Below are 14,843 nucleotides of genomic sequence, written 5' to 3'. Positions count from 1 at the left end.
ACATTTGTGATTTTAAAATAGGAATGTAAAGACCTGTGACTTGTACAAATTTTGTTTGGGGGTACTTAGGTTTTACATATGAGACAGTGTTCTACAATTATTTCATTTGCTTAGATTGCAAAAAAATCCACTCTCCTACTGGTTGATAAATAGATTTAAAAAAACTTTTTCGGTTGGTTTCATTATTTATTTCCATTTTTAAAAAGCACGTTGTTATTCCATGAAAATTTCTTTTCATGACAAAACTCTAGAAAATATTTTGAGATGTCTATCCTTCTGGCATAGTAAGTACCTTTGGTTTTAGCTATTTTCTTGTTCCATTGTCTGATATTCTGCACATCTGCACATGCAACTATCCTGCATTAAATACAGATGATGTACCATCCTCTTTAGCATGCAGACAGTGACTCAGTCATAAAATATGGGCAATATTGATATCGTCTCCATCTCATTGTGCAGGATTTCTTTAAACCTAAAATGTTTTTAAGTTTTCATCATTAAAATTGATTTAATCACCAACACACTTGAAGATATATATTATCTTTGTAAATATTATTCCTCTTAAAACTCAAAATGTTAAGTAGGAAAGGCTATGATAGCGATACTTGCTAATTATTTTTATTTTATTTTATTTTATTTTATTTTATTTTATTTTTATTTTTATTTTATAAAACACATCAAGATATCAGGATTTTTCAATTAATTTTCATCACTCCCAAAAAGTGTGTTGTTTTTCTCCATATGCTTTTCTTTCTGAATTTTCATGTAGTTTGCTCTGTTCTTCTGAATTTTTATTTGGTGTGTTGTCTCCCATGCCCATTACTGACTATCATTCTTTCCTATGCATTTACTATTTTGCAGTCTTTATTATACTTTCAGGCTAGAACGTTACTAGTAATATGAATATTTTGGAATCAGATACCAGAAAATTACATGACTTGTATTGTGTGTATGTGTGTATGTGTTTGTAGAGCAAGTTCTCTCATTGGCCTAAAGCTTAGCTGACTAGGGTAGGCTGGCTGCCCAGGCAGCCCCAGAGATCTACCATTTCTGCTTCCTAGCACTAGAATTACAAGTGTGCTCCACCACATACAGCTTTTCCACTTGGGTACCTGGGATAGACATAGCTCTTCATGATTGTAAAACCAGCATTTTATGAATTAAAATAACTCCCCAGTCCTGATGCAAGTCATCAGCAAAAACTCCAGTCACATTGGAAAGATGGGTCAGGGTATGGTAGAATTTCACTGGAAACTGCTCTGGCCAAAGATGAGTACATGTTTTCAGAAGACTTTTCAGAAGAGGGGAAGCTGGGTTGTCACTTGCAAAACAGGTGACAAGAAGATACTAGTCTATTAGGAACCAGCAATTATGTAAAAATTAAAAGATCAGAATCATAACTTTATGTAAAAAGTAAGAGTGAAAACATTTTTAATTTTTTGCTACTCTATGTTTTGGTCCTATGCAGAATTATGTCCTACTCATAGGACATAATTCAATTTCTTTAAAACATCAAACACATATTTAGCTTTTAATCTAATGTTACAAATCCTAAGTATATTTTTTTCTTAAAAGCACTAAATGCTAGCTACTAACATATCCTAACGTATGTTCATTACATTTGTGTACTATGCATGTCATTAAAAAAAATAAGCTTAAGCCAAATCAAGTACTGATTTAAGTTACAATAGAAAAATAATGGATTTTCCCAAAGTGGAAATAAAAACCTGAAGCAGTAGACAAACTATTGCAAAATACACACTTATATATTTTAATCAGTAAAAACAAAATTAGCAAGGAGAAGGGCTACTAACTAAATTTAAAATGTCATGTTGCAAATGATCTTGATTAATACTTCCAATGCAATGATTAAATTTTTAGCTAAATTTTGAATATACACATACATGCATTATAACAAATACATGCTTATTTTTATTTTCAAGTTATTTTATATATTTCGTTATTCACCATTTAATAAAATTGTCCTTTTTCTCCTTTCACATGAACTCTAGTTTCATTTTCTACATAAATTATATTTTAAGATCAATTCTAATTTCTTAGAAACTTACTCTATCCTTCTTCCCTTGATTCCACTCCCTCTGCCTCCATCAGAAAAAAAAAAAAATCTCATGTGGTCCAGGATGGTCTCAAACTCAGTATGCTACAAAAGACTTTTTAAATTTGGATCCTTGTGTGTTCCTTGGGTTCTTTTCCTTCTGTTTGTTTTGTTCTGTTCCAATGTTTTTGTGCCATCTTGTGATGCTTCATTTTATTTTATTTTTATCCCTCAGAAGCCTAGTGGTGAGGCTACAGGGGAGCGGAAACATTTTCATTCCTCAAATGGAGCAGGTTCATTTACCTCATATCTTTGGATATAATGTGTTATCTTTCTCTTTGTCCCTTAATCTCAAGGATTGAAAAGTTTGATATCTAGCTAGTGATTCTTTCTTGGAAGGGTCTGGGAATTTTAGGTGATGGAACTTGGCTGAAGGAAGTAGTGAACCGGTGTTTATTTTGTTTTAGGAGTGTAAGTACTCTCTCTCTCTCTCTCTCTCTCTCTCTCTCTCTCTCTCTCTCTCTCTCTCTCTCTCTCTTTCTCCCCCTCTCTCTTTCTGCTTTTCTATCTTAAATTAGGAGTTATGTAGCCTCTATCACATGCTTGTACCACCATCATGTTATTCCTTTTTATGGGCTCAGAATCTAAGGGCCAAGGACTGTGGTCTGACTGTCTGAAGTCTCTGAACCCTGGATACAAAGCAAATCCTTCCTCTTTTAAATTGACTTCTCCAGTATCTGACTACATTGATGGATAGCTGACTCATGTGGACAAATAGCTTTTCTCTGGGGTGGGGAACTCATTCCCTAGATTTATTTAATCTAGCTACTTTACGGCATTAAAAAATTATGTCTGTATGTATGGTGGTATTTTATTTGTACTGAAATGTGATTTTAATTGTATGTTAATAAATAAAGTTGCCCTGGGGTCAGAGCTATTAGAGCCATAGCAAGAGCGTGGTGGTGGCCACATGCCTTTAATCCCAGCACTTGGTAGAAGAGTTAGGTAGATCTCTGTGTGTTCAGGGATACAGCCAGCATTGGAGACATATGCCTTTAAGACCTGGGGGGCGGTACTTACAGGCAGTGACGAGGCAGTCATGTGTTTGGGTTTACAACCAATGAGAAGGCAGAACAGAAAGACTATTTAAAGACAGACACACAGGAAGTAGCTCTCTCTCAGGGAAGCTAGGAGCACTGCAGGAGATAAGATTTTAGCTCTGAGCTCTGACTCTCTCGGCTTTCTCTTTTACATTGGTTCTGTGTTTCTTATTTTAATAAGACGGTTGGTTACATCTACATGTATGCTCATATGAGAACAAATATGTCTGTTTTTGGACAATGCTTAGGCGAGTCAATAAGCTGCACTCTTCCATAGCCTCCGCATCAGATCCTGCCTCCAGCATTCCTCCCTGAATTCTCTGTATGATGAACTAGGAACTTTAAGATGAAATAAACCATTTCCTCTCCAAAAGAAAAAATAGAGGAAAGAAAGAAAAATAATTTCTGATCCTCATTCTTCTACCTTAGACAGTTATCACACCATGCCAAACTTATGTTTTAATATATATTATATATATACATGCATACATAATATACATACATATTATACATTATATATATGTATATATATATATAACAATGAGGAATACATACACACATTATATATTATATATATTGTTTGTTAGTCTGAGTAATTGCTTATTTTGTTTGATTCATATCACAGTCAAAAGCAGCTGCTTCTAAACCAGATGGGAGATTAGCTGACTGGGTTTGCAGCCAACCCTTCCTAAGTAGCTTTCATAATTAATATTGTGGCTTATTGTTGGGGCTAGAGAATGGCCATAAAGCTGAAAGCAGGCCACTTCCTGGGACAGGGTCAAAGTTTCAGGCCAGCTGTGAGTGGTAGAGAAACAGATATAAGCATAATTTATCTGTATAACAGGATTTCGCCTTAGCTAATAATCCAGAAGAGAGGAGTCATGCAAACCTTCATTTTCTCTAGGAATTCATATCTATAAATGAAAATTTGTATCAGGAAAGATGCACTGAGCTGAGGGTCAGCACAAAGAGAGCCAGAGCCTGTGTGGAACTGTAACTAACAAATCATTCAAAGATTTTAAAACATCATACACATGATAGTAAAGACATATTTTATGTATCTCTGACTAAACCTGTCTGTCTTTGTCTGTATCTGCTCTCTCTCTGTCTTATCTCTCTGTGTGTGTTTGTTACAATGTACTTTTTCCTTCCTCTAAGATTAGGGATATGATAAAGAACACAATAAGAAGGTTGTGATGCCAACAACATGCAGTGTTAACCTCCTACATTGCAGTTGCTTTATTCTGGCTGTCTCTAGCAAGTTAATGATGGTTGATTTTTTAATTGGGGGTCACTGGCATTTAGCAGTACAGTAGTCCATCTCCCTCCTCCTCTCTCAATTACATCTCAGCAAAACGAAAAGTCTTTCCCTACAGAGTCAGTTCCTTTAATTTGAACTTCATGCTAAATTTTAATTTTTGTGAGTAGAAGTCAAGGGACTTAATAGAGAAATACTTGATATGCAAAAAAATGTTGTGGATTCCTGCTGTGGAAAACCCAGGTAACCATTACATATATATAGAGAATGGATGAAAATCTACACTGGGCTGAGAAAGACAAAATAATATCTCAGAATGCAAGCATATATGTTGTAATTTACTCTTGAAAGGGCTTTTACTTTCTTTAGTTTGTTCATATAGCTATGACGAAGTGTGCAACATTTCTTACCTGGAATCCCCAAGTAATATCCCGTCGTGAAATTTGCTTTGAAGCCCTGTCTTGCCCCACTCATATCTGTGATGAAAAGCACAGTCATTCTGTTGGTGGTAGAGAACACGTCCTTCACAGGGCCAGGCCCTGTGTATACAGCTGCCCGCAAGGGAAGAGAGACTGTAAGATGTTTGAATCTCAGAGATACTTGAAGAAATTTACCTCTGTCTTCTAGGTTGGACTCCATGCAGCATGGCTTACCAAAAGCATGTGCTTATTCTTATAGTTAAGATGCTGATTCTTAACTGCTTTGTTCTATTAGAAGCAGAAAAGAAATTCCAGAACAAAACAATTTCTATCTACATGTTACAGTATAATTTAGATCTCCTTCTGGAATTTTTATTTCTTTTGATTTGTATGAATATTTAGAAGTAAAATAATAAATTGCTATCATCTTTGATCATATAATCAGTGTTTTTTTTATGAGAAACACAATTTAACCTGAAAAATGAAATAAAAAGCAATCATTCAAAATATGTTTACATATGCATACACTGATCCAGATGAATGTTCCCTAATTCTTCCTGGTCCCCAAAGGATTTCATTGTTGATTTATTCTGTTTATGGCTCTGACAATTCATTCCAGAAAGCTGTGTTCTAGAACTTTGTGGGATTTTGCTGATATGTCTGGGGAAATCCTCATTATTATCCTGGTCCTACAGAGGTTGGAGTCTCATGGTGAGCATTCATTTGTCACAATTTTTATATAATAATGCCTTGATTTAAATAACTTCAGGCCAGATTTTATCATAAGTGATGAATGAGTCACAAATACAGCTAGATAAAACCATGTCTGTGGTGAAGAACAATAGTTCATGTTTCTAAGTTGAACATTTAAGTGTCTTCCTAATTTAATATTTGGCTTACATTACCAAATGGTAGCTCTTTCTTAAAAATTAATGGCTAAATAATATAATATTATTTTATGTTTGGCTAATAACTTTTAAATATGCTAATATGTATTTTGTTGTCCAGACACAATTATTTCTCATGTAAGTTAAAAAGTAATAGTCAATAGAAACAGAAAAACATTGGTTAACTTTTATATCATTCTCAGCTGCTACAGACAATAATAAGCAAAACAAGGACATAATATAAAATAAAATTACTTAAAATTTTTATAGAAACAGAATTTGGATATTTTAGTGTAAAAGGAAATCTGGTTTTACAATTACCTTTAATCACCTGATGTATACAGAATTCATAAAAACTACTTAATAGGTTACACATGCAATGTGTGTTTATAGTTAATTATTGCTGACTTTCAAGAACTATAATGCAAATATAACAATCCTGATTAGCAACAAATATTCTAGAAGAGTATAATGTCATCATTGCAAAGATGTTCCATGTGAAAACACAATACGGTCTGGGATCACTTGAGGGAGGACAGATGATAATCAGAATAAATTGTATGGAAAAAAATCTGTTTCAATAAACTGAAAATCTTCAACATGTTACTCTGCTGTTATATTTTTATGTTGACAATTGTAAAGTTCTTATATCTGCTTCCAAATGCTCTCTCTGTGCATCAAGTATCTTGAGTTATAGAACTTTCAGAGGGTTCAAATTTCAGTCTTACCTAAGAGCAAGGAGTCAACTTCTCCCTCATCTCTCACTTCAACCACATCATTGATATTTTCTAAATTAAATTCTTGAAAATGAAGTTGGATATTTTTTCCCTTTTGTGCATTTAAATTCCATACACCTTGCAGACAACAAACAACAACGATTAATTTATAGCATACACCCTTGTATTTGTATTAAGTCTTCATAGTCTTATTTATTTTTATTGAATTATTTTGTTTGGAGCTAGGAAAGCTAATATATTGGTTTGGTCTTAAATATGTGTTATAGCAATTCAGTTAAATTTGATATAAACTCACCATAATTAAATTCATTTTACACAAAATAAAATACGTTATTCAAAGGTTTTAAATAGATAATTAATCGTATAGTACAAAGTTTAAGAACATTAATAGCTATCAATAGTCTACTTCGATTCACTTAATTTTCTTTAACTTTTTGCAGTGTGTGTGTGTGTGTGTGTGTGTGTGTGTGTGTTGGGGGAAAGGGGGCTAAGCTCCCCTAATGCACAGAAGACAACTTACTGGGGTAGTTCTCTCCTTCCACCATTGAGGTTTCAAGGATCAAAGGACGTAAGGCTTAGTGGCAAGCGTCTATACCTGATAACCCATCTATTCAGCCTCAATTCACCTAATTTTCCAAGATCAAATAGGCAAAGTCTAAAATTTATTTGAAAGTTTCTCTAATTAAAACGTATTGCATGCTGTTACTTCTTTTTTTTTTTAATGTGTGCTTCAATGAATGTTCCTTGTTTTCATGAGTTTCTGAGATGATTTAAAATTCAGAATCTCTTTTTTACCATTTATTCCTCCAGTTTGAGTATTCTCATTCACACTAAAGGATTCAACACTCAGCTACAAAGCACTGGCCTCTCCAAGTACTTGCAATTTACATCATACACTTTGTTTAAGAAATATACAGATTTTCAGAAGTATTTATTGTATATGGAACACACACGCACACACACACACACACACACACACACACACACACACACACACACACACACACATGGGTTTGTCCTGGGTCTTCTCTCCATTTTAGGTAAGGGCAGCACCATGTGTAGACTCACCCCTGGCTGTTCATATCTTCTACTGCACGCAATCAATCTCCATAACCTTTAATCCTGTCTCCTATGCCCTTCAGTCATGGCTCTCAACATTCTTTGTTCTAACAGAGTGCAAGGAGCTGACAGTTCTGATGTCCTAAGTGGAGATGCTGCTGACACTCTTCTTCTCACTCTCTCTTTCTGATATACAGGCAGATTGATCTAGCCAACATGCAAGTTTTATTCTATCATTATTTTCATGCAAATTTCTGGAAATTTCCACTTTTTTCTCATAAAAACACTCAACAAATCATAACAAACGGCAAAATTTCTTCATATTACCAATTTAACCAACTACAGTTATTGGCTTTGCCTTAGAGCCAAGAAAGTCCTGATTTCTTGGACTAGTCTGGGAAGGACCTCATGTCCCTCTACAATGCCATATTTCACTCTTATTTTAATGATATCACGAACATTTGTAATGCTTGACCCTTTATCCGAGTATCTGTCCAGACACTAACATTGTTTATTTGGTAAGTAAAGTTCTTGGTAAACATTTTATAAATAAAAGAATTTACAAAAAACTAAGGAATGCTGAGAAAAGGAGAAAGAGTTTTCCCCTGGGTAAAGCACAGCAGTGGGTTGTCCAAGACCAGGTGATTAGCCCCGAAAACATACAAGTAGCATTATGCTGATATCTATATCTATGTCTATATCTATATATCAGTATAATATATTATTATACTATATATAATATATACTATATGTAACATACTGATATATACACTAATATCAGTATAATGTTATATACAGTATATACACACATATATGTTTATATATAAATGTAAAAACAATTTATGGAAAAAGAAGCCATGAATTTGAAAGAGAGTAAGAGGGGTTATATTGGAGTGTTTGGAAGGAGGAAAGGGAAGGGGAAAATTTATATAATCATATATAATCTCAAAAATAAAAACAATAAAACTGCATTAGTTGTTTCAATGCCTAAGTTTTAGATTTTTTAAATATTTATGCAAAAGAAATAATTACATGTTTTCTTCAGCATGAAGTATGTAGTAGGGAGGATAATCTTTGCTTCCACATACAGATCATGTTAGAGAAATGGCTACCTATTCCTTTGCCCTTGTGACCTCTATTTTCCTTGAAACTGTTCCACATTTCTTTGTGCAGAAAGGCTCACATTTTAAAATCCTCTTTTCACTGTTATTGTTATGTTCATGGTATTGTCTCAGTACTGCGTTTGAGTCCCAACTAGGCATGAACATAGAGAAAACATGGCTGTTTCACAGCCCATGCCTCCTGAATTACAATCTTTGTAAAATAGGATGGAGGATGTGGATTTGTAGTGCAGATTCTGCAGTCTTCAGATAACTATCATGAGTTTCTCTATGTAGTTACACTAGCCCAGAGATAGCTTCTGAACAATATTTTGTAGGTTGCTTTCTCTAAATATTGATATTTCTTCAGCATATTGATATTTCTTCAGCCCCCAATATTCCCTCTTCAGTAATGGGAGTCTAATCATATTACTGTGGCTGTATTCTTCATTGAGTCTAGTATGTATTTTCTAAAGGTGAAGGTAATACATTGGCTGTTTTCTCCCATTGCATTGACTTTGTTCTGTAAAACTGCAAGCTTTCTGTACATACTCCAGAGATTACATGCATGAGCTAGGAAATTGATGGGAGAAATATCTAGAGCAAGGATGATTGCATCAAAGGCATTACTTTTATTATTTTATTTTGGAATTACAATAGTAAAAAAGTGCTGTAGGAATAATTGTGAGAATGGACTGAAATCGTGCATAATGAACACTTTGCCTTCATTTAAAAAGTTAGCAATGAAAAGTAGGCTACAAATCTGAAAGAAATCAGGAAAGGGTATATGGGGGGTTTGGAGGGGGAAAGCAATATGGGAGGATGATGTAATTATAAATACTCTCAAAAATAAAATAAATAATTAAGGAAATATTTCATATGTAAATGTGATTGTGTCCATTTTGACAAATTCCTAATCTGCTTCACTATGTTAAGGAGGGGCATAACCTATTATGTACATTTTTCCTTGGTAACCGGGAAAGAAAAGACTCACAGAAAGCTTGATTAGGGTAGATGTCTGGAAAGTTTGGAGAACTGAATGTTGTATTTGGCTCCCATAATTCAAAAGGTCCCCCGCAGTCAGCTGCAATGGATGAGGAAAGAGGTGTTAGCAGCACCATATCTATTCCACAGATACCCTACTAGATGTCAGGCATTGTAAAAATACATTTCCCAGAATGCTAGTTTTGACAGTGGCCTTTTACAAGTTGTATAAGTTGTTAGGGAAACATGTTAGTACTTTGGTGTCTTTACTAGAAAAGATCTCAAAAACTTTACATTCTTATTTCTTTGTAAGTTTCAAGAGATGATAGTAGTGTTTAGGATTGCCCTTATTTATTTGACCAATGGAAATATTTTGCAAAACACAAGAGATAAAATCATACCTGCAGAAAAACATGAATATTTATAGTAGAGCAAATTCCATCCCTGCCACCATCCAAGAAGACCAGTGCTGGTGGGTCACTGATCTAGCAATACAGATGTCCCTATTATTTATTCTTAAGTTATTGGGCAGAAATGTTGCTAAATATTGAAGCATGTGGCAGTCAGGGAGGTGAGTGACACTTTCTCTTCCTGTTTATAATTCTTCTGAGGGAAAGCATGTTAGTGCACACCTATGATCCAAGATCTTAGAACATGGAAGCAGGAGGCTTTGAAATTCAAGAACTTCTTATGCTACATGAGAACCTATACACAACACCCACCACCAAAAAAAAAAAAAAAAAAAAAAACCCACAAAAAATAACTTTTAGTTTTGTTTTCTGGTTAGATCTGTTACTCAAAATTTTTCAACAATTGGGATTCCCAGGGCTTAACTAAATTTTATTATAAAATGAGAGCCTACATCTTCCAGTTCTGACTGTGATTAGGTATGCTAACATTCTAATATACTGAGTGCAATTTATTTTCTTTTTATTTATCAGAAACAAATCTAAAACAGTTTAAGAATTCATTGACTGTTTTAGGGACCCTGATTATGATATTTGTTACCATTGTTATATTTAAAAATGATTTCCCAGATTTAAGTAGCCTGATTTAACTGTATGATGTATTTTCCTTTTAGTGAAGGCATATAAGGCTAGAATTTTTTTATACTCAATAAATTACAAATAAGATTGGAAGAGGGATAATTAAACCAACTATATCCATGCAGAGCCTTTGACCATACCTTCTTTCTAGTGATAGTTTTCCACACATATCATCAGCCTTCTTTAGCTAAACCACTTGAACTTCTTGTGAATGTGTGCACATGCATGTACGTTTGTATATGTGTCTGCCTGTGTATATGTGTGCATGTATGTTTGTGTGAATATGTGTTTTTGTGTATTCACAAGTATGTTGTGTGTGTATATCTATGAATGTTAATATGTAAAGGTATGTACATGTACATGTGTGTGCCTATCTGTGTTTAAGTATGTGTGTGCATGTTTGTGTCTATGAGTACATGGTATATGTACATGTGGCTGTGTGGGTAAATTTGTATATATATACGTGTTAGTGTGCAGATGTACATGTGAATACACGTGCTTTGGTGTTTGTTTTTCTTACATGAATGTGTGTCTTATGGGTGTGTTCATGAGTATGTGTATGTGTTATGTGCATGTATGTATGCTTTAGGTATGGCTGATTGTGCACAAGTGTGTTTTCATGTGCACATTGTTATTTTCCCCATTTTCTCCTTAGAGAGTTGGGAAATTTCTAAATCAAACACTGCTAATATTACATAGCTGATATTTTGAGAACAGTTTGAATTTTTACATAACTGAAAACTTAACCACGTATGTGAGAAAGATGAATAGGTGGGATTTTAATAAACTCACAGCCAGAACTAAAGTGATGTCAGCTGTCACTGTTAAGCCTAATCAGGCAGATAGTTTAGTCAGCATTTATTCTGAAAACAGAAATGTCAGGCAGGCCGCTCCCTTAATGCACTTACGATGCCCATTTTGAAAGATATTTAAACTATAATTTCACATCCAATCACTGACCGGAAATACTCCTTTAATCTTTGTATGGAAGATGCTTCCGTGTCTGCCTCCGTGTCAATGACTGTAAGAAATAAGCAAATCGCCTCGTGCCACTGTGGCTGTTACTACACAACTTATTTTAATGGCGGCGTTGCCACAGTGGGTGGAACACACGATTCTTAGGAGAGCCGCAGGCTGATGAGGCATGACTCTAGAAACTGCAGTCATCCTGTGCTATCAGGTGATCGACGGCCGCACGCGCTATGGGAGTAAAGCCACCTGACTGCCCTCGAGGGCCTGTCCATGAACAGGATTGGATTCTCACTTTTAATATTCTAGGTACTGTGCTTTCAAATGTTTGCGCTTTGATTAATCTCTTCTCATGTTATAGAAATTTCCACCACACGCACAGTATGCTTGTGCAGCATTCTCCAAGGCAGTTTTCAAAGACGGATTCTGTTGGTAACCTCTACTTAAGGCTAACACGTGTAAGGTATGTGTCCATAGGGAGGTGTATGCAGGAGGCAAGCAAGAAGAGAGCCCAACTCTCTTATAGTGAGAGTTTGAATTAAACACGTGGAAGAAAATAAGAAATGAAGACATAATTTCAATTACTAACACTCTCCTCATTGGTACCCATATAAGGGGAAATAATAGATGTAATGAGAAATAATAAGTCACATTGAATTTATGTGAAAGTAATTTTTAATGTCCTCAATTATTATCTATTATTTTAGTAATACACAATAAGTCTTTTAATATTATATGAAACATATTAATAAGTTTGGGTTATATTCTAAAATTAAATCTCCCATGAGAATTTGGGGTCCAATTTTTAAAAATTAATAGTTTTAATACATAATTGTAACTATTGATAATGTGAATGTTTTTTTTACCAAACTTATGCTTATGGCTAATTGGTTTAAATGTTTATTCTTGAACATTAAATTTTATTTGTTCTTAAAATAAATCTATCCAATGATAACACTAAATGAGGCTAGTTGTTGTAAAAGTAAAGCGATGTAGGCAAAACATAATAGGAAAAAGTTCTTTGATAAAGGAGTCTATGAATGCAATTAATACCTGTGTTTACTAGGGGCTGAATATTAAGTTCAACAAACACCAAAGAATTATGGTCTGCAAAGAAAGGCTGAGACAGCCTGAGTGCAGATTGGTTTCCACATGGAGAGCTTGTCAAGTTATTTAGTAATGTTTTTCAAATTAACTCTTACTGTGTGTTAAGAAATAAAAGATGGCTTAAATTAGGACATAATAGAGAAAAAAACCTTAGAACTGGTGAACATTAAAATGGCTAAAGCTATTTTTTTCCTAATTAGTAGAGAACCCCAGAAATCAGTCAGAGACTGGAGTGCATATTTCTTTTTGTCTAGCCTTTCTGTACTTTTTTCACAGAGCTTCAGAATTGTTTTTAAATTGGAATGATGTTTGTATACCAGAATATTAGCATTTATAAACTTCTGTAAATCGAGTACCCATATTGAAATTAATTGTGCTGACATCACAGGTACTATCTTGGAGCTGATGGAGCAGAGACTAAAGGCACACGGTAGAGGAATCCCTGCAGTTGTGACTGTCCATAAAACTAGACCTAACAATAATCTCAGGAACGGAGTGGGCACAGAGTTTTAGTATTCACCTCCTTGTCTGAGATTTTCTTACTTAACTGCTCTGTAAAGAGTGAAAGAAAGGTTTTAACCAGTCAACCATGGTTTCCTTTTATTTTTGCTTAAACAAATCAGTGATCTGGAATCAGAATAGCTCTACACAAATAGGACTTCCATTGACCCATCTGCAAAAGGCATTAGAAAGAAATTGTTCAGAATGAGTTTGATGGCAATTAACATTTTCGCTGTGCTAAACATTGGCTCAAAGTGAGCCACTTGGAAAGTGGAACAAACACACTCTGGGCAAGCACCAAATTTATATCTTAAAATCAGATGGGTTTCCTAACTGTACAATTTCCCCAATGCTAAAATGTGATTGGCTGCCAAGTTTCTGTACATTGAAATATGATTTTTTTTACTGACTAGATAACGATGATGGTATCCATAATATAGGTTTTAACATAGGCAATCATATTGTGATCATTTTTATGTGTGATAATATAAAAAGTTATCTCAGATTTTATAATTTAAGTAATATGATTTGTCTAATGTCTTAAAATGAAACATCTGAGATTGTACTATGGAAACTTAGAAATACTCATCAAACAGGTAGTTATTTTAAGAAATCTGACCATATAATTTTGCATAAAAATGTCATATACTATAAATGTAGAGGATCCACACAGAATGTAATAGGTCTGCTGTATTCAAATGCCACAAAGCCCAAATTTCTGCATTCAAATTGGTATTAACCCAAAATTTTAGTTCCAATGACCAAAAGAAGAATATGACAAAACATCAGGATACAAAAAGGAATTCTCAATGCATCTGATAATATTTATGGGTTTTTTATTATTGTGATACTAGAAACCAGACAGATACTGTGAATTACAGGTGGGCTCAACTGATAAACATTGAGAAGCACACTTGTGTATCTGCTCAATCTATCAGAAGCCTTGTAGTCTATCCAAAACACTGGAAAAAATATAAAACCTCAGTTTTTGTCAGGATTTTTAGCAGTATTGTATATCTGGGTTCTTTATCCCTCTCTCTCAGATTTCTGAGTGCCACTTTTATCCACACATTTTCTTAGTTAAATCTTTTCTACCTCAGCCTTTCACACATACTAGCCACAAATAGTACACTGTTTAAAATATTTGTTCTTCTATCATGTTAAAATTTTCACTAATCACCTATATTGATACCTCTTAGATTTCTTTGGCAGTGTCATTTATAGAGTGGATAGCTATGACTAAAATGAATTATCGGAATACTGAATAATTCAGGAAACATCTAACAGTGTCAATATGCAAGGAGAGTGAAAACTAGCCTTTTGGTGAGATATACTGAATATTCAATATGGCAGCATGAGGCCTGTATGAACTACATCTTTATTTGGTGGCAGCTCATTTGTTCGAGCATGTCAAATACCAATCATTTTTTTACAGGACTTTGGGTTTGTTAAAGCCACTTAGCTTTAAAAAACTCTCTCTCTCTCTCTCTCTCTCTCTCTCTCTCTCTCTCTCTCTCTCTGTGTATAAGCATTCATTGGTGAGCATGTGAAGGTCAGAAGACAACTATGGGAATCAGTTCTCTCTTCTTTGATGTCTGTCAAATCACATGATCTTGTAAT

At 34.4% G+C, this 14,843-nt stretch overlaps 1 protein-coding gene across 1 annotated transcript in view; it reads right to left on the bottom strand.

The window, feature by feature from the left end:
- Positions 1 to 14,843, bottom strand: part of Tmprss15 (transmembrane serine protease 15) — a 108,522-nt gene that overhangs the window by 36,789 nt on the left and 56,890 nt on the right. The window contains exons 16-18 of the mRNA XM_028882121.2: positions 9,611 to 9,700; positions 6,449 to 6,574; positions 4,825 to 4,965 (exon numbers count right to left, since the gene is read on the bottom strand). Of these exons, the coding sequence (XP_028737954.1) occupies positions 4,825 to 4,965; positions 6,449 to 6,574; positions 9,611 to 9,700 (357 nt within the window). The remainder of the gene's footprint in view (positions 1 to 4,824; positions 4,966 to 6,448; positions 6,575 to 9,610; positions 9,701 to 14,843) is intronic.

Source organism: Peromyscus leucopus, chromosome 12 (assembly GCF_004664715.2).
Source record: "Peromyscus leucopus breed LL Stock chromosome 12, UCI_PerLeu_2.1, whole genome shotgun sequence".
Lineage (NCBI taxonomy): Eukaryota > Metazoa > Chordata > Mammalia > Rodentia > Cricetidae > Peromyscus > Peromyscus leucopus.
Note: the sequence above shows the minus strand (reverse complement) of the source record. Positions and strands in the feature narration are given on the sequence as shown.